The sequence below is a fragment of the Dipodomys ordii genome, unplaced genomic scaffold, assembly GCF_000151885.1.
Source record: "Dipodomys ordii isolate 6190 unplaced genomic scaffold, Dord_2.0 Scaffold200, whole genome shotgun sequence".
NCBI lineage: Eukaryota > Metazoa > Chordata > Mammalia > Rodentia > Heteromyidae > Dipodomys > Dipodomys ordii.
In genome coordinates this window covers 1,364,384-1,385,362 of record NW_012267416.1, presented here as the reverse complement: position 1 = coordinate 1,385,362, position 20,979 = coordinate 1,364,384, and the positions used below count along the sequence as shown (strand labels likewise).

At 40.1% G+C, this 20,979-nt stretch overlaps 1 protein-coding gene across 1 annotated transcript in view; it reads left to right on the top strand.

Moving 5' to 3' along the window:
• Positions 1 to 20,979, top strand: part of Fam114a2 (family with sequence similarity 114, member A2) — a 40,411-nt gene that overhangs the window by 14,850 nt on the left and 4,582 nt on the right. Inside the window, exons 6-12 of the mRNA XM_013034913.1 lie at positions 1,344 to 1,478; positions 1,982 to 2,140; positions 3,155 to 3,278; positions 10,574 to 10,653; positions 15,401 to 15,523; positions 16,529 to 16,668; positions 18,505 to 18,577. Of these exons, the coding sequence (XP_012890367.1) occupies positions 1,344 to 1,478; positions 1,982 to 2,140; positions 3,155 to 3,278; positions 10,574 to 10,653; positions 15,401 to 15,523; positions 16,529 to 16,668; positions 18,505 to 18,577 (834 nt within the window). The remainder of the gene's footprint in view (positions 1 to 1,343; positions 1,479 to 1,981; positions 2,141 to 3,154; positions 3,279 to 10,573; positions 10,654 to 15,400; positions 15,524 to 16,528; positions 16,669 to 18,504; positions 18,578 to 20,979) is intronic.

Here is a 20,979-nt window from a genome sequence, read left to right as displayed (position 1 = left end):
CGACTAATTATTTATTTTGATTTATAGTTTCAGAGATGTCAGTTCATAATGGCAGGGAGGACATGGCAAAACAGAATCAATCACACCATGGCATCTAGAAAGCAGAAATAACTAGTTTGTTTTTGGATAAGATGGTTGGCTTTTGCTTGTGCTGGCTTTGAACTACGATTCTACCTCTACCTGTGAGCAGCTGTGATTACAGGGGTACACTGCGTCTTTGGATTCTCTTTTCATTCTTTTCACTGTGTAGCCCAAGATCCTCGAACTTGAAATGAGTGTAGCTTAGGCTGGCCTCAGCCTCAGAATACTCATGCCGTAGTCTTTAGAGTATTGGCTTTATAGGCATGCACCACAATATATGGTTATACTGTAGCTTTTTGAAGTAATACTGTATTTATTAATTTTCATTCAGAAAATTAAAACAATGAATTTTCATAATGTGAACTTGTTCAAATTCTTTAAGAGATAGTATGCCCCTTCTAGGAAGATAACTATAGTCCTGACTACATACATATAGTACATTTTGTATCTAGTTTCACATGAAATTTTTGTATAATATGACCATGATGCATTTTGGATGTGGTATTCCATTTTGTCAATATGTCTTATTTTATTTATTCCACAGTTGGTAAGCATTGAAATAGTTTCCATGTTATAGCTATTACAAATACTGCTGCTCTGAACATTTTTGCTTATATCTTCTTTTTTTGTCAGTCCTGGGGCTTGAACTCAGACCTGAGCACTATCTCTGAGCTTCTTTTGCTCAAGGCTAACACTCTACCACTTGAGCCACAGAGCCACATCTGGCCTTTTCTGTGTATGTGGTACTGAGGAATTGAACTCAGGGTTTCATGCATACGAGGCAAGCACTCTACCACTAATCCACATTCCCAGCCCTGTGTATGTCTTTTGATGAACCACTGCACATAGGTAGCTATAGTACATACTGGCCAGCAGTTTTCCAAGTGGAAAACTGTGATGTGTATTTCTTCTGCTGTTCCACGTTCTTCTCAGTGCTTGGTATTATTGGCCACTCATAAAGAATTGAAACATATAAATGGTTGGGCACTAGTTGCTCATGCTTAGCTCCTTAGGAAGTTGAGATCTGAGGATTGTGGTTCAAAGCCAGCCCTAGCAGGAAAGTCTGAAAGATTCTTCTTTCAAATTTCCCAGTAAATAAAGCAGGAAGTGGAGCTGTGGCTCAGGTCGTAGAGTGCCATCCTTGAGGGCAAAAAGCTCACGTAGGCCCTGAAATTAAGTCCTTGGAATGGCACCAAAACCCCCCCAAAACATACAAATGTATTTTCCAATATTGAGTAATGCCATTTTATGTTGCTTTCTAGGGAAAGAGTGTTATTAGTGGGGGTTTAGATGCCTTAGAATTCATTGGGAAGAAGACAATGGATGTAATAGCAGAAGGGGATCCTGGATTTAAAAGGACCAAGGGTCTTATGAACCGGAATTCTACTCTGTCTCAGGTACTCTTACCTTTACTGATTTGATTACTGTTTTCTGTTTTTTTTTTAATTTGAATTTTGGCCTTTGTTAACTTGGGACTTTTTTTTTAGTATTTCCTTGTAAAAAATTTCAATGCTTTATAAAATTAAGGCTTTTCTTATGCATTGGATATGCAGTAAGAGTTCTACTACTTAGACAAATGGCCAGCTCTTTTCTTTCTGCAGTAGGCTTTTGTCCGTGTAGTGCAAAATCCTGAGCACTGTCAAGATTGCTTGTTAGGTTAATGTTGAAACCACTTTTGGAAATGAATGTGGCTCCTTGGGAGATGCTATCTAGCATCAAATTATGTTTAGCTTCTTTTTTTCCATGCAGTTCCTGATCCTTAGTGAATTTGATTTGTTGTACCAAGAATGAAGGGCAGTACTCTGTACAGGAACTTAGCTTAGCTTTGCTTCTCTTCACTCTTAAAACTTACCCTTGAGCTCTTATTGTTTGCTGCTTCTATGCTTCCATCTCTTTTTAGGTTTTACGAGAGGCAAAGGAGAAAGAAGAGCTAAGGACCTCCAATGAGGTAACCATGGAAACAGACAAGAAAACTCATTATGGGCTACTCTTTGATGAATTTCAAGGCCTTTCACATCTAGAAGCTCTGGAGATGCTTTCGCGAGAAAGTGAAATAAAGGTAATTCCAGTCTCAAACTTCCAGCTGAAAAGAGTCTTAAAACAAGAAACATTGCATGGTTTCTTTTCTCTTTGTATGAAATGTGTCTCCGAAGAAGGCTTGGGACTGTGGAAATAGTATAACAGATTTAAAAAAATCCTCTAATGTTTGTTAGAAAAAATACTGAGTAGATCAAATGTTATTTCTCTAAAACTATACAAAAAGAACAGAATACCAAAGAGATTTTACTATCCCCTGTCTTTTTCTTTTACCTTAGTCTTTCATTATCTATTTTTTTCTTTAGTGTCATGGGTTTTAGCTGCCAAAAAGCCTGTTAACAGCTGCTAATTCATATATAATTTCCTGTTAGTTCATCTCCTCTGATAATCTAAGCCATTCAAAGCACTGATAATTTTCAGTTATCTCTAGCCTGTATTACTTTTGGAAATACAAATTTTATCTATCTTCCTATAATACCTACTCTGTTGTGTTAAGATTATTAAAAAATAGATTCGGCTATAATCCTAGCTAAGGAGGCTGAGATCTGAGGTTAGTTCAAAGCCAACCCAGGCAAATTGTCTCTGATAAAACACTCAGAAAGCTGGAAGTGGCACTGTAGTACAAGTGGTAGAGCACTAGCCTTGAGCACAAACTGCCTCAGGGATAGCACCCAGACCCCAAATTCAAGCTCTAAGACTCCTCCCCCCACCAAAAAAAAAAATTAGTGCCAGGTGATGTAATCTTAGCTAATCAGGAGACTGAAATCTTATGATTGTGGTGTGAAACCAGCTCAGGCAAGAGAGTCTGTGAGACTTTTATCTCCAATTAATCACCAAAAAACTGGAAATGCTGCTATGCTTCAAGTAATGGAGTGTTAAACTTGAGCAGAAAAACGCCTAGGGCCTGAGTTCAAGCCCTAGGACCAACATACACACACACACACAGAGCTGTGTTGGCAATGAGCTCTTCAGTCTTTTCTCACTGTGAGATTTCTTTTTATTAATATTTCCATAATATTTTATTATCTTCATTCAGGTGAAATCTGTCCTTAATTCTCTGAGTGGAGAAGAACTAGAGGTTATAATACGTGAATTAGAACAACTCAAAGAAGAATTTTCCCTAGCAGAATTTTGTGAGGAAGAGGAAGAAGAGAAAAAAGGTAATAAGAAAATTCAGTATCTGAATGGGAAGATGCAGTGTATTTATATGTAGTGTTTTACCTTTGAAATAAATTAGTTTACTGCCAGCTTTTTTTTGTGGTTGTTGTTTGGTGATTAGAGAAAAATGTCTTATGCTTTCCAACTGTGATCCTCAGATCTCAGGCTCTTGAGTAACTAGTATGACAGGCATGAACCACTGGTACCCTGCTTCTCTCCTTTTTACAGTGAGAATTTTCATGTAGAGTCCTTTTTGCAACTTTCCCCCGTCTAGCTATTCAGACATGTCAGCCTCTTGCCTATGTCTTCTTTTTTTTCCTGTCAGACTCCTCTTAGCATCCCCGGAAGATATTGTTCATGTACCCCTGCCAGTGTTTACAGTTAAAGAGTGCTCTTGTCAGAGTTTGTCCTCAGTCCTTTTCTTTATACCTCTGGATACTTCATCGGTGCTTCTTGACTTGTGGGACCCTTAATTCCATCTTGAATTGAGGTGGGTAAGGTGGTAGTACCTAAAATGTGAGTGACATTCTTCCCCCTTCCTGATCCCACATTTTAAAGCCTGTATCTCTTAGGAAATATGAATGTTGAAGCTGCTCATTTTTTACAATAATTAGGTAATGTGGCAGTTTATATAAAGTGTAATTTCTGGCAAATGAATCTTAAGGGTTGTTTTACTTTAACATTTTAGTTAGAAATATTTCTAACGCGTGTTCTTTGCTAATTGGCTGTTTTAAGAAAGTGGAATCCAGTGAATTCAGTTTTGTCTCTTTCTTTTTGGCTGGTCCTAGGATTTGAACTCAGGGCTTGGGCACTGCCCTAAACTTCTTTTGCTCAAGGCTAGTGCTCTACCATTGGACCACTGTACCACTTCTGGCTTTTTCTGAGTAGTTTATTGGAGATAAGGGTCTCACAGATTTTCCTGCCTGGGCTGGCTTCGAAACATGATCCTTAGATCTCAGTCTTCTGAGTCATTAGCCTCCACTACCCAACCCATTTGTAATGTTTAATTGAATTGCTTGCTTTGCCATGGAATGTCATTTTCACTCTGAAGTATAACTGGTCATAGACAGTAGAATTCTATTTGGTGAACATTTCTTGAAAGTAAATGAAATGAGCCTTTATGTCAAGAAAAGCAACTATGTATGAGTCATGATAAACATTCAAACTAAGTTTCAATTTTGTAGAACATATTTATTACCCTGTTGAGCTTTGTAGCTTCCCAGGACTGTTTACGGACTCTGCTGATGAAATCTGTGTTGATAATAATGGCTATATTTGTTTATTACAGGACAGTTTGTCAGCATTTGGAAGATTTATATAACTCAGAGTGAATATTTTCCTATCATTAAATTTGTGATGATAGCAAACCATGCATGGACAAAAAAAAAAAAGACTAATGGATTTTAATTTAATACTTCCAACAGAAAATCTTGTGGTATAGCTTCAGGCTCATTGCTGTGTATCTCATTACACTAAACTTTAAGAGATGACCAGTAGTTGGGTTTTAGTGTAGTATTAAGGAATATGGAAGCATTAACTTTACTGATAATCTAAGAACGCTACTAAAATACTTCTTCCCTTTCCAGCTAAGTGACTTTCTAAGGTGGATTTTCTTCATGTAATTAAAACAATATATCCCTGAGTGTAAAAGAAGGTAAGGGAATACAGATGTCTTCCATTAGGCTAAATGATCAAAGAGATTTATTAAAGATGTAAAACAATAACATTGTTCTGCTGAAGTTTTACCTTTTTTGGAAAATATAGTTGTTTTTTTCTAAATGTATACTAGCAACTAATGGGGTGTTTTGTTAAGTTTACAAAACTACCACAAGCATTTCAGTTCTAATTTTTCTTTTGTTTGGGTTGTGAAACTTGGACTTGAACTTAGTACTTGACGCTTTGCTCATTGGCTGAGTTCTACTTTTTTACATATCTGTCTATATATGTCTGTCTCATGTGTGTGTTTACATATCTCATTTATTTATTTATTTATCTATTTATTTATTCTTTTTTTTTCTTTTTTTGGGTCCGGTCCTGGGGCCTGAACTCTGGGCCTGGGCACTGTCCCTCAGCTCTTCAGCTCAAGGCTAGCACTCTACCACTTGAGCCATAGCGCCACTTTCGGCTTTTTTCTGATGTGGTGCTGAGGAATCGAGCATGCAAGGCAAGTGCTCTACCACTGAGTCACCTTCCCAGCCCCAATTTATTTATTTATTGTGCCAGTCCTGGGGCTTGATTCAGCAGCCAGGCATTGATCCTGAAGTCTACCACTTGAGTCACAGCTCTACTTTTTTTTTTTTTTTCTGAGTTGTTTATTGGAGATAAGAATCTCATCAAATTTCCTGATGCAGTTGGCATTGAACAGCAGTCTGTAGATCTCAGTCTCCTGATTCAGTAGCTAGGATTACTGGTGAGAGCCACCAACTCTTAGCTGTACTTATATTTTTGATTAGCTCTTTGGGGATTCTCAAAATTTTAATAAGAGTATTAAGAGGTCCTGCAAGTAGCATATTTGAGAGCTGCCAGATTAAATTTTTCCAAATATCAGAGCTTTGAAAGATGGCTTGATCTTTGAACTGTCAGTGTGCTTGCCTTTGCTATCCTCTGAACCTCATTTGTTTTTTTATTTTTAATCTACTGTAAAATAACTAGCCTTCAAGTTTTCTTTTCTTTTTTTTTTTTTAGTCCAGTTGTGGGGCCTGAACTTTGGGCCTAGGTGCTGTCCCTCAGCTCTTCAGCTCAAGGCTAGCGCTCTACCACTTGAGCCACAGCGCCACTTCCTGCCTTTTTCTTTTTGCTTATGTGGTGCTGAGAAATCGAACTCAGGGCCTCATGCATGCAAAGCAAGTGCTCTACCACTGAGCCACCTTCCCAGCCCCTATCCTTCAAGTTTTCTATGGAGAGGGCGAACATCTCTGAGTGAGGGACTTTCCTTAATCCTTGAGTGTGGATTTCATGCAGCCCTGGAGGTTTATTTGTTTTTTTTTTTTTGTATTTGTCTTCAGCATTTGTTCTAAGAAGGCAGACTGGTTAGTTGTATAACATCTTACTAATAAATGACACCTAAGTCTATGTAAAAGCTTGATTCCTGATTAGAAAATTTTTTCTGACCAGGTGCTGGTGGCTCATACCTGTAAACCTAGCTACCCAGGAAGCTGAGATCCCAGGATCTCAGTTTGAAGCCAGCCCACCAGGAAAGTCTGTGAGACTCTCATCCCCAATTAACTACCAAAAGCCCAAAGTAGAGCTGTAGCTCAAGTGATAGAATGCTAGATTTGAGCTAAAGAAGCCCAGGGACAGCACGCAGGCCCTGAGTTCATGCCCCAGGACAGGCATAATAAAAAGAAAAAAGAGTTTTTTGAACATGTTATTAATGTTGTTCTGAAGTGTTGAGATGGCAGTTAACCATGATGGGCTTTAGAGTTATCCATGGTTTCAAAATGAAGATCTGTCATTTACTAAAGCCATGTGACCTTGAACAATTCCTTGACACTGAGCTGTCTTCTCATCTATAAGAAGACCCAATCTAATTCCTTGCAGGTTGTTAAAATAAGTACTAAATGAAATATTGTTTTCAATATGGGGCGCAATAGTTATAACCAAGAGGTGGTAATTATTTCATGATGCCAAAGATATAAGTAAATAGATTTAAAAAAATTTCCTTTTAGAAGTCTTAGGAAATGCATAAAGCCATTGTAATGTGTTTAGATAGTTACATTCTGGGCTGGGAAGGTGGCTCAGTGGTAGAGTGCTTGCCTTGCATGCATGAGGCCTTGGGTTCAATTCCTCAGCAACACATAAGTAGAAAAAGCCAAAGTGAAGCTGTGGCTCAAGTGGTAGAGCACTAGCCTTAGCTAAAGAGCTGAAGGACAGTGCGCAGGCCCAGAGTTAAGGCCCCACGAACGGAAAAAGAAAAAAAGAAAAAAAAAGGAATAGATAGTTGCATTCTTTCTAACCAGGCCCCAGTTGACAGTTGTGTTATTTATAAACTTATTTGTATGTTGTGCAATTAACAGCATCTGTTCATGTTATCAGCATTGGGCTCTGTATAGGAATGGGAATCCTGATCTTAAAATACCATTCAGAGAACTCTGAGGGATTTTCTAAACAGTTGGATTTTTGTCTAATATGTTTACCAGAAATGACTGAAAACATAGACTCCTGTCTAACTCCCCTCCCACCCTGTGCTAGCCCTCTTTGATGATATTTGTAGAGAATTCAGCAGTAATGTTGGCATTTAATGATATCTCAATGAAGTATGAAAAAAATAGAAAGTATTTGAAGGGGGGGAAAAAGGCAGATGTTGTGGTAATGTTGGCCATCTTTTCCCATCAGCATCCTTGGCCCGTGCCATCCGTTTGCCTAAGAATATGTCTGGCCATTTGGGGAGAGTCCCGCCTTCTTCCAAAGTTGCTCCAAAGCCCACACTTTGTTCTTTTATTTATTTATTTTGTTGTTGTTGTTCTTGGTGCCAGTACCACAGCTTGAACCCAGCTGATGTCTTACCACTCTGAACCAAGACTCCAGTCTGTCATTTTTCTTGATTAGTGGAGATAGATATAACCAGATCTGCCTGGCTTTAAACGTCCATCCTTCAGGTCTCAGCCTCCTGAGTAGCTGTAATTATAGCTGTGAGCTGCCAGCATCATCCTACATACTTTCAATGCAACTTCTGCTCACCTCTATGCCAGTCCCCAAACACAGAGCCTCAGGCAAGTACTCTACCACAGAGTTATACCCTTAGCCTAATACTGGGCCACACTTCTGCCCCATATACACTTAGTTCTGTGGAGAATACATGAATATATGAATAATGATATTCAGCCATAATTTTTCTTTGTTTATGGTGGAACTGGGGTGTGAGCTCAGCTCACTCAAACTTGGTAGGCAGGCACTCTAGCACTGAGCCATGCCTTGGGCCCTGCTTTCCCCTAACTGTTTTCAGGGGAGTCTGGCTTTCTGCCTGGATGCATGCCTGAACTACAATCGCCTGTTTCATTCTTCCTGTCATTATTAGGATCACAGGCACTGTGTCCAGCTTCTCTGTTGAGATGGAATCTCCTAAAGTTTTCTGCCCAGGCTAGGTTGGAACTGAGATCCTCCTAATTTTGGCCTCTCACATTAGTGTAGGAAGATGAACATATACTACTATACCAAGCGATGGCTGAGAAGGGGATCTCACAAACTGTGCTGCCAAGGCTGACCTCACATTATAATCCTCCATTCTCAGCCTCCCAAATAGCTAGGATTACAGGTATGAGCCAAACCAGTGCCCAGCCTCCTTTTTGTTCACGACTATTACCAGAAAAATGTTTATTGACCACTCAGGCATAATACATTGTATATTTGAACGTTTGTAAATTGAAAGTATATATTGACATATTATTTATATTCTAAGTATACACTAAATAATTTTTAGAATGGAATGAGATAAATACAAATAAAAAAAGTTTTTTTCCACATGTTATTGGGTTATTTTTGTCAATCCTTTGGTATATAGGTATCTCACTATATTTCCAGATTAATTTCTTGCACCCAGTAGAATTTAGTTGGGAAAATGGAATGACTACCTAAAAGCCAGATTTTGAATTTTTTTTTTTTTTTGCCAGTCATGGGGCCTGAACTCTGGGCCTGGTCACTGCCCCTCAGCTCTTCAGAGCCACAGTGCCACTTCCAGCTTTTCTGCTTATGTGGTGCTGAGGAATCAAACCCAGAGCCTCATGCATGCAAGGCAAGCACTCTACCACTGAGCCACCTTCCCAGCCCAGTAGATTTTTTCATAGTAGGATATAATGAAATATTACTTAAGTGAGTTATATAGGTAAGGATTGTACTAATGAGATCACCTTCTTTACAATCCATCTTATAGTTGAAATCACTAAATCATTTTAATTCTCTGTCTTAAATGCCAAGGGAGAGGGACAAATGAGCTATGATACATTTCTCACCCTCAGGATTTTTGGGGACAATGGCAGGTATAAAGCAGTAATAATTTGCCCTTTGAAGCTACAGACTGGTGATTAAGAAATATATAGATTCTAAGGGTTAAAACCTTAGGCTGGTCTCAAAGGAAGTGAATGGATAGGATTTAGGTATGTAAAGAGAGAAGGAATGTTTCCTGACAGTTTGTTTGGCTGTCTTGATTATAGTTTGCTCTTGACTTACCCATATGTTTGCCTGTTTCTCCAATGAGGTGTTCTGTGTTCCCATCATCAGGATAATTTCAACATTTTCTTTAGCACCCTTCCAATGTTTAGGAATCTTCCCCCTCCCACCGCCCCCCCCCCCATTTACACATCTCCATCTCTTACTTGGATCATGGATTATTGCCTCAGGTTCATTGTCTTTTTTGTTCCTAGATTAGTGCTGATTAGTTCTCTACTCAGCTACTAAAGTAACCTTCTATTGATTTAAATTTGATCTTATCTGTCTCTGTTTTAAAAAATCATTCAGTAGTTCCTCATCTCTTTGGTAGAAAGTTTAAAATCTTATTAAGGTATAAAGACCCAGTCTTAGCTGGATCCTACTTTGTTGCTTTTTTCCTTTGCTTACATTAAATTCTGTGATCATACTAAACTTCCTACCATGCTTTCACCCCCTAATCTTGGCACTCATTTTCTCTGCCTGAAACTCTTCCCATTTTCTTGGCTACCCTTGAGTCTCCTGACTGTTTTAATGTACCAACTTGAATTCCGTTTTCTTTTTTTGTTTTTCTTTTTTTTTTCTTTTTTCTGGTCCTGGGCCTTGAACTCAGGGCTTGAGCTCTGTCCCTGAGCCTCTTTATGCTGAAGGCTAGTGCTCTACGACTTGTGCCACAGTGCCACTTCTGGCTTATTCTGTTTGTGTGGTACTGAGGAGTGGAACCCAGGGCTTCATGCATGCTAGGCAAGCACTCTACTACGAAGCCATATTCCTAGCCTCGAATTCCATTTTCTTTATACAATATCTGCTTCATATCTCCATGCATTCTTCTGAAATGTGATGCAAAGAGCATTGAAAGTAGAGGGCTACCATTTTAACTCCTAATCTTTCCTAAGAGATCTTGAAGAAATCCTTGACCTCTTCCAGCCTTCCCTATCTTTATCATAATATGATAATGTCCAGTTCTCTTACTAGCCCATTAAGAACATTCATTAACATACCATGCACGAAAAGATTCTGTAAGCGCTCATATTCCATGCTGAGATAAATTGTTATGAATATTTCTGCTGCCTTCCCTCCTCTTCCTTCTTAACTTTCTTGTGATCCTCAGCATTTTTTCTGGAATGTTTTTCATGTGAGACTTCATTTTTTTCAGGGGATGAAGATTTTTCTGAAGAGATAACAGAGCTTTTTTCCCAGCTGCACATCTCCTGCAAACCAGACAAACTTGCCAGGGTAAGTTATTACTTCTTGGTGATTTTGATTCATTTATTTGTGACACTTCAGTGAATTAAAAACTGAGATAGTAACCATTTACCATATGGAAGTAAGACCCTTGGGCAAAGCCTTGCTCTTCCTTAGTGACTTGTGAGTTGTGTGCATATCCAAGGTCAGAGTGGGTAGGGAGGTTCTGTATCCAGAGTAATATTTAATACAGCATATATTTGGTTGCCTGCTCATGGCATACTGCTCACTGGGTCATGGGCTACTTTTTTCCTTTTATACCTACCTTTCCCAGGCTCAAGAGACATTTTATAAGCCAGTAAGCAGCAGGCACACAATGCTTCCTGGACAGAGGGAGCTGATGGCCATATAAGTCAGCATGTCCTGTTTGCTCCTGTGTCCTAGGGTAAGGAATGTAACACTTGGTCTTTTATTCTTTTTTTTTTTTGGGTCTGGTTGTGGGGCCTGAACTCTGGGCCTGGGTGCTGTCCCTCAGCTCTTCAGCTCAAGGCTAGCACTCTACCACTTGAGCCACAGCGCCACTTCCGGCTTTTTTCTTTTTGCTTATGTGGTGCTGAGGAATCGAACCCAGGGCCTCAGGCATGCAAGGCAAGTGCTCTACCACTGAGCCACCCTCCCAGCCCCTATTTGTGTGCTTTTTATGCAGATTCACTATGTTTCATATTTTACTTTATTTGCCTAATCACTTGTGCTTGCATGTATGTTCTCTGTAGACACACATTTGAAATTAATTTGTATATATTGTAGTCCTCTATTCCTGCATATTTTAATCATGATCTCCTCAGCATATAAATGTCCCATTATTACGTAGCCACAGTATAGTTATCAGCTTCAGTACATTATTAACTATGCCATACTTTTGCTTAATCTTTTGTCCATTTTCCAGTTTTGCCAATTGGCTCAATTCTGTTCTTTCTGCCAATTTTTTTCCTCCAGTACTAATACTAGTACGTGATCATGAATTATATGTGGTTGTGTATACTTGGTCTCTTTTAGTCTGGAATAATTTTTCAGCTTTTCTTTTTTAATTTATTTTTTTTATTGTCTGGTCGTGGGGCCTGAACTCTGGGTCTGGGCGCTGTCCCTCAGCTCTTCAGCTCAAGGCTAGCACTCTACCACTTGAGCCACAGCGCCACTTCCGGCTTTTTTCTTTTTGCTTATGTGGTGCTGAGGAATCGAACCCAGGGCCTCAGGCATGCAAGGCAAGCACTCTACCACTGAGCCACCTTCCCAGCCCTCAGCTTTTCTTATCTTTATAACATTAATATTTTTGAACAGCACAAGCACCTCCTTCCCTTTAGTAGCTAGGATGACAGGTTTGAGTCACTGCTGCATGGCAAATGTAGAGTGCTTGAGAGTTAAATATGTCATCATTTATACAAAGCTCTTACAAAGTATGAGGCTCAGTGTAAAGAAATGCTCAGTGTTGATGACCCCATAGAAACTAGCTTTGTATTCTAAATATACATGTAGATGTTCAGTAAGCAGACATGTCTCTTAACCCTTATTCTAGGTAATTTGCTAGGTGCTAGGGAAATAATGACAAGAAAGACATAGAAAAATCACAAGAATAAAGAAATCATGTTAATAAATATTTTTAATAGGTCAGTAATTGCCATGTGGAATAATTCCCCTTGTGGTCCCATGTGGCAATTCTCGGAAGGCAGTTTTCAGATAGTTGAAGTTTTTGGCATTGAGATGGAGGATATAGCATGGGTAATCATCCGCCTGGTTGTCTGCATACTGCATGATGTAGGGAAAAGCACACTGGAACTTGTGTGTCTGGGAATGTGGCTGGTTCTCGCCCTGACACACATGACCTTCAGCAAATCCCATTCTTTTTCCAGGCCTTGTGATTGTTCAGCTAGAAAAAATATTAGTTGTTGGAATAACTAAGCCATAGTGTTTTTAATTCTTTTCCCAACCTCACCAGCAAGAAGTTCCAGGCTGAATCATGGTGGTGAATGGTAGTAATAATTTTGGAAAAAAATGATAAATTGTCCTGAGTTGGTTCAGTAGTTTATGATGACTTCTCTTACTGAATTATTTACAAAGGAAGTCACTTTGGATATGCACTATGCCTATTAAATATCTCCTTCAAGCATACTAAATTTATGGTATCAGTTTTCTTTTATGTGGCTTTCATGTGGGTTTTTTATTTTCTTTTTCTTTTTTTTGGTCAGCTGTAGGCCTTGAAGTCAGGGCCTAGGCATTGTCCCTGAGCCTCTTTGTGTTCAAGGCTAGCAGTTTACCACTTGATATCCATAATACCAATTCTGATTTTTGAGTGGTTTATTGGAAATAAGAGTCTCACGGGGACTTTTCTGTCCATGCTGGCTTTGAACTGCAATCCTTAGATCTCATCCTCCTCATTAGCTAGGATTACAGGTGTGAGTCACTGGCACTTGGCCTTTTCTTTTCTTTCTTCCTTTTTTTTTTTCAGTTGTGGGACTTGAACTCAGGGCCTGGGCGCTGTCCCTCAGCTCTTCAGCTCAAGGCGAGCACTCTACCACTTGAGCCACAGCTCCACTTCCGGTTTTCTGGTGGTTTATTGGAGATAAGAGTTTCACGGACTTTCCTGCCCGAGCTGGCTTTGAACCACAGTGCTCAGATCTCAGCCTCCTGAGTAGCTAGGATTACAGGTGTGACCCACCAGCACCCACTTTCTTTTTTTAACCTCAGATAAATTAATCTTTAGTTTTCTTTTCCGCTCATTTTATCTCAGAAGAAATTACACAAGGAATTCACATACTGTCTGGACTGTTAATCAGCTGTTAGGAACCTTTCTAGCCTCCCTTGCTGTTTATTCTCTTCTGTGAAGCTTAACACTCTGACCTCATCTCCTGTTATGCTCTCCTTTTGTCATTGGCCATGTTTTGTTCCTCAAACTTATCAACTGATTTTCCTGTATGTACAGATACCTTTGCTTAATATTTGAATGCCCAGTTCCTTGTGATTCTTGAGAGTTCAGCTCAGATTTCACTTAGCAACACTTCTTGGCCACCTAACTTGACTAGCTTTCATGATCCTAATCCTACACTTTCTATACCCCATTTCACTTTCTTCATGGGTATTTTTGTTTGTTTGCTTGCTTTTCTTATAAAAATTAAAAAGTACAGGCCCCTAATTACTAAATTTGTAGTACCCAACTTAGTGTACACTATACATTGTGACAAATGAATTAATAAATGCCTGTATCTTTTCTTCCGGTCTTGTTAGATGCCTCAGGGTTTGCTCAACACACTTTGAATTTTCCTGCCTCACAGCCTGTATACAATTCATTCTGTTTGGTGTTTGGAACTGAGAGGTTCAGCTGTTTACTATTGAGTAATGGGAAGGTTTAGATAAGAGCCAGATTGCTTGTAAGAGTTTTCCTGAGGCATCTGAGGCTCTGCTTTAGCTCATTTGTGTTTACTCTTTGTTTTTTTTTTTTGGGTCCAGTCGTGGGGCCTGAACTCTGGGCCTGGGCACTGTCCCTCAGCTCTTCAGCTCAAGGCTAGCACTCTACCACTTGAGCCACAGCGCCACTTCCGGCTTTTTTCTTTTTTCTTATATGGTGCTGAGGAATCGAACACAGGGCTTCATGCATGCAAGGCAAGCACTCTACCATTGAGCCACCTTCCCAGCCCCTTGTGTTTACTCTTGGGTATAGTCCTACCCGTGGTCTTGAAAGGTTCTAAAGCCTTACCTGTAATAAAACCTGTAATAAAACCTGTTGGAATGACTTTCAAGATCTTCAGAAATGAAGTCTTCAGTGTCTCTCAAGGATTCCTGTTCCCTGGTTGCAGCTTTGCATGCATTCAAGTGCATGCCTTCATTTAATGGCAATAAGCATTTTATGAGAAACTAAGACTTTCTCACCTGTCAAAGACAGAAATTCAAGTCATGAGGAAAGAGAATTACTCAATAGCCAAGAAACTATAGGATCAAGGGCTTTAGATAGAGCTCCAACTATCTATATATCTTGGCTCTGCTTTACTTTGCATTGGTTTCACTGAGGGAAGAGGGCTTTCGAAACTTACCAGATGTTATGGGGGTCCATAGACCTGACTGGCTTTTGCTTTCTATCCAATAACCAATTACCGTGACAACAAGGGGATTAATGTTCTTCTTAGCTAAACCGGAATCATTTGTCATTGGCTGAAGGTTTAATTCAACCAATATCACATAAACAGAGAAGTATCTGAAAGCTTCTAGAAAGGAGATAAGAACATGGTCCTTAAAGCAGTGGGTATTCTCTACTGTGTGTCAGGCACTAGAAAAGCCAAATTAGACACTTTGTGGCTACCTATAATATGTAGGTTAGTTTGGAGAGTAACACATAGTTAATTTCAGTATATTCTGTTAAGTATGGAAGTTCAGGGAAGTGTTGTTGGAGTGCCTGGTCTCCTGGAGAGTTATCCAGAAGAGACAGCACATGGGTGGACGACTGCAGTTCATTACTGGTAGACTATAAAGTAGAAGAAGGATGCCAGGCCACTGAGGCAGTGGTGAAGGGAAATGTCCTGGGGACTTGGGAGATCCCGTGAAGGAGCTTGATCTAGTTGATGAGAAAGTATCAATACTCAGCTCTGGGCTGATCACTCATAGCATTACGTCAGATGAAAATAAACTTAGATTGAGCCAGCTTAGAAGCAGGGGAACTAGTCATGAAGTGGATATGAACTCGAGGGATGAACTTGAAATATCAGAACTTACTTTGATGAATCTTTCAGAGTGTCCATCTTGCTTTGTTTAGGCAAGAAGTGCAACCTATGAATGGATCAAGAGATCCCTGGCCAAGCCAACAGCAGAGAAAGAGAAAGGAGAAATACAGTTGGAAACAGAAAATACTATTGAAATCAACAAAAATACAATAGAGGTTTGTGTTTGTGTTCTTCCCTCCTACTCCTTCTTCCCCTTCCCCCCCCCCCCCCCCGTTCCCTCCCTTCCTAAGATAGGTTTTAAAGTTAAGGACCTGGGATCCTTCAGGTTCATTGCAGTGTTATCCATAATTTCAACCTTTTTTGTTGTTGTTGTTAGTCGTGGGGCTGTCCCTTCGCTCTTCAGCTCAAGGGGAGCGCTCTACCTCTTGAGCCATAGCGCCACTTCTGGTTTTCTAGTGGTTTATTGGAGATCTTAGTCTCAAGGATATTTCTGCCCGGGCTGGCTTTGAACCATGATCATCAGATCTCAGCCTCCTGAGTAGCTAGGATTATAGGCATGAGCCACCGGTGCCCAGCTTCATAATTTCAACCTTTTATTAAGCATTGTAGTTCTGGAGATAATGATCCGAGATGCAGCATTTTAGGAGTAATAGAGGAGTGCATGTGTCATGAGGAAGGTTCCCAGAAACTGCTAACAAACACTGTGTGTGTGTCTGTCTGTGTCTGTGCACAAGTGTGTGTGTGTGTGTGTATGTGTATGTGTATGTGAGTCCAGGGGTTTGAATTCAGGGCCTGAACACTATCCTTGAGCTTCTTTTGCTAAGGTCTAGTGCTCTGCTTCTTGAGCCACAGCTCCACTTTTGGCTTTTTCGTAGTTAATTGGAGATAAGTGTCTGGGGTTGGCTTTGAACTGAGCTCTTCAAATCTCCTGAGTTGCTAAGATTACAAACATGAGCCACTGACACCCAGCAACACTGTTTAAATCTTTTGGCCAAAACTTAGTCACATGATTATATCCAACTGTAGGGGGAGCCTCTTGTTTTTTTCAGCTATAGAAAAATTACATCGTTACTATAAAAGAGAGTGTTTATGGGGGACAACTATTAGTCTCTGCTACTTTCAAATGACTGAGAGAAGCCAGGTGGTTCATTTTTACTCAGGTTTTCAAAACAGCACAAACAGAAACAAATGCTTTGTTATGCTTTTTTTCTCCCATCCAGGATATCCATGCATTTGCAATCCGTAGCCTAGCAGAGTTGACTGCCTGCTCCATAGAACTGTTCCACAAAACAGCAGCCTTGGTTCTGCATGGCCAGAAACAGGAAGTGACAGCCATTGCCAGGAGCCAGACTCTTTCCCAGTATGTAGAATGGCTATCTCTTTAAAGGGTGTCAGATGCTAAGTTTTCTTGGCTGGTTTCCAAAGGTTTTAGATATTTCTGTTTTAACAAAATGATACTATCGTCACATTATGTTCATGTACAGATTAAAGCTTTGTTCATTTGGGGGTGACTTTTTTCTTTTTTTATTGAGCTATGGTAAGTCTGCGTTACAAACCCATCCTTTTCATTAATGGCCTCATGCTCTAAAATCTGTTTCATCTCAGCTTCATAAGAATGGAACTTGGTGTAAGTAAAAACAGAATAGTTCTAAGTACCTTAATTCTTAATAAGAGCTATTCATTACTGGGCACTTATTATATGCCAGGCACCATGCTAAGGGATTTAGGTGTATTATTCTCAATTTATACAACAACACAAAGAGTAAGTGATTAGTCCAGCATTTAAAAAGAGGAAATGTAGATTGCTTTCTAATCTGCCCAGATGTCCAACCCAGGACTTCAGCACTGATTTAAGCTTTACACCCATTTTTGACCGTGTTGCTGATTTTGAGCAAATCTTGTTTACAATGAAAGAATCTAAGTATTCCCAGGAAGAAAAACAAAAGGGCCCAGTAGTGTTTAAATAGACCTGAGGTGGTGTTGTTTCTTAGGATGGGAGAGGCTGCTGCTGTTCTCCAAACCTCCTCTTCAGCTGAGGCATCATCTCTGCTCTGGCAAATCCCACAGGCGTCCCAGTTTTGATGAACACTCTGGAGAGTGGGAGACACAACTTCAGAGTAACCTGTTGTGGGGAACATTCCTGCCACTTAGAGTGCTTTGTCAGGCATGCTCCCTCCCTAACTGAATGCAACTGTCTACTCAAATGCTGAGTGCTCAGAGATCCTTCCTTCCTCAACCGTCTAAAAATAGCACCTCCCTATCTAGGATAAAACTGGCTTGCAGGGAGTTGACCTGGAGAAGTGGCAGTTCTGTAGTAAAACCCTATATAGTCTTCCTAGGGAGGAGACTAGTAGCAAGGCGTCTATTTGATAACCAGTGGAAAGGCAGGGAGGGGATCTCGATGTAACAGAGTTACCAGGAAAAGTAGCATCCATACTTAGCACCACCAAGTGCTGGCTGCAACTGCCTAAACCCAAGATGGGGGAATGGATAGCAAGAAACAGCATCACTTTGACTTGGATAAAGTGACTACAAAATTTTGCATAAACTTGGAGTCCCCTTGAGAGACAGTCATTCTGAACACACAGAGTCATGTTCCTCTTTGAACTACTGTAGGATTTAGATTCAGGATTCCTATTTCAACTATATTTCTAAACATGTACTTAAAAAGTCTTTTTTTTTTCTTTTTTTGCTGGCCATGGGGCTTGAACTTGGGGCCTAAGTGCCATCCCTGAGCTTTTTTGCTCAATTTTAGGGTTCTATCACTTTGAGCCCCAGGGCTACTTCCAGTTTTCTGGTGGTTAATTGGAGATAAGAGTTTCACAGACTTTCCTGCCCAGGCTAGCTTTGAACTGTGGTCCTCAGATGTCAGCCTCTTGGGTAGGATTACAGATGTGAGCCACATGTATCCAGCTTTTTTTTGAAAGTGCATTTTAATTAATTCCTTTGATTTAACTTGAAGGGATAGTAGTTTCTGATAAGGAACATATTTTTCTAAGGAGTAGACTTCCTCTTCCTGTGGCTTTGACTAATTAGATGAGTCTCCAAGTACAATAAATGGCTGAACTTAGGTGTTTTTATATCTTTAAAAGCTGCCTTCTTTCCCTGGACCCATTTCTTTATGTCAATTGTTTAAATATGGCTTATTTCAAAAAAGAAAGAAGAGATGAAATTTCCTTTCTTTCTTCTTCCTTAGGATGACAATTGTGTTGTGTAAAGAGCTGTCCTTTTTGTCTAAAGAGTTCACCACTTGCCTAACAACTGCTGGGGTAAGAATTCATGCTTCTTACAGACTCCTATTTTGTTGTCTTGGATATATTTTATATACCATAGAATTATTCTGTTTCAAGTGTGGATTTTGTATCCTTACATAAATGTGCAGTCATTATAATCATATTTTAAAACATTTTTCATCTTTCTCCTAAAATCCTCATAATTACTTGTTTCCTTTAACACAGTCCCTCAGTCCTAAGCAATATGCATTTATTTTCTGTCTCTATATTGGTTGTGGACATTTCTTATAAATGACATCATACACTTTGTAGTATTTATGTCAGGTTTCATTAACCTATGCTTTTGAAGTTCATCTATGCTTTAGCACTTGTCAGTACTTTTTAGTACTGAATGTACTCTTAGGGATATATATCACATCATTTTTATTCCTTTTTTTTTTTTTGGTATTGGGGCTTGAAATCTGGGCCTGGGCACTATCCTGCAACTCTTTAGCTCAAAGCAAGCACTCTTCCCATTTGAGCCACAGCATCACCACTTCTGGTTTTCTGGTGGTTAATTGGAGATAAGAGTCTCATGGACTTTCCTACCTGGGTTGGCTTTGAACCATGATCCTCAGATCTCAGCCTCCTGAATAGCTAGAATTACAGGTGTGAGCCACCAGCGCCTGGCATTATTTTATTCTTTAGTTGACTGATACTTGGGTTGTTTATCAGATGTATGATATGCATGTGTTTTTTCCATGGCTTCTTCCTTCACTTGTTTTTAAAAAATTTTTTTTTAATTAAATTTAATTTTGTGGGTCTGTGCCAGTCCTAGTTCTTGAACTCAGGCCCTGGGCACTGTAGCTGAGCTTCTTTTGCTCAAGGCTAGCACTCTGCCACTTGAGCCACAGCTCAACTTCTAGCTTTCTTGAAGAGTTTTATTGGACATAGAGTTTCACAGACTTTCCTGTTCAGGATGGTTTTGAACCATGATCCTCAGATCTCAGCCTCCTGAGTACATAGGATGCAGGCATTGGCCATTGGCACCCAGATTCACTTTCTTTTTTTTTTTTGGGTCCGGTCATGGGGCCTGAACTCTGGGCCTGGGCGCTGTCCCTCAGCTCTTCAGCTCAAGGCTAGCGCTCTACCACTTGAGCCACAGCGCCACTTCCGGCTTTTTTCTTTTTGCTTATGTGGTGCTGAGGAATCGAACCCAGGGCCTCGAGCATGCAAGGCAAACGCTCTACCACTGAGCCACCTTCCCAGCCCCAGATTCACTTTCTTGATAGTGTACTTTTCACAGAAATCTTGGTAAAATTCAGCTTGTTAGTATCCAAGAAAGCACTGCCTATTCCAAGGTCATGATGATTTACTTTTCTATTTCTTCTAAGAGTTTTTGTTTTAGTTCTGATGTCTGTGATTCATTTGGAGTGAATTTTTTTACGTGATATGAAGTATAGGGTCTGACTATATTCTTGTGCATGTGAATATTCACAGTTCCAGCACCATTTGTAAAGACCATTTTCCCCCATTGGATTTTCTTGGCCCCTTGTCAGAAGTCTAGGAACCACAGATAACATAGGCTCCGCTTGATACTTTATTGATGTGTCTGTGAGTACCATGTTGTCTTAATTACTGTGGTTTTGCATCAAAAAATAATGAGTCTTCTAGCTATTTTATGTTTTGACCACTGGGACCCCAAATATGTCCACATAAGTTTTAGGATCAGCTTATATCTATATGTAACTGTGTTTACAACTCATTTTTGTTCTCTTTTTATGTACTCTTCAGTATGGAAGTATGAATGGTAAATTATTTTAGACTTTTGCCAGAAAACCACGCAGACATCCAGGTACAGGGAACACAGAAATGTTTATTGCTGGGAAAGGGGCCAGCAAGACCCCTTCTCACAAGGGAGCAGTGAGAAGAACATGGGCTATTGTCTGAGGTGACCTATATAACTTAGGAGGTCTAGGAGGGGCCAGAAGGGGCTAGGAGGCAGAGACCCTGGTGTGGACATGAGGGCCAGGGGCGTCATGTCAGACTAGGATTTATGGCTGATGCCCAAATAGTAGATAAGGGGCTTTGCAGCGGCCCAGGCCTGAAGGTCACAAAGGGGCTCTTGTTGCCTTATATGGTGGTAGCTGTCCCAGAGAAGTGCCATCCCAAAGTAAAGGGGGGTTGGAGGCTGAATATTTACTGCCTTTACTAAATGGGCCTAGTGTTGCCTAGGAAGGGAGCATGCTAAGCTGTGGAGAGGGGAAGGAAGTTCTAAGCTATGGGAAGGGAGCTTGAGCTCACTGGGCTAACATTAAACTTAATAAAATAAAACCTCCAAAGTTTGACTCTAGTTTTTAAAGAGTAGCATCTTGCTGGGAGCTTATGTACACATGTATTTCTAGCTACTCAGGAGGCTGAGCTCTGAGGATCATGGTTTGATGCCATCCTAGGCAGGA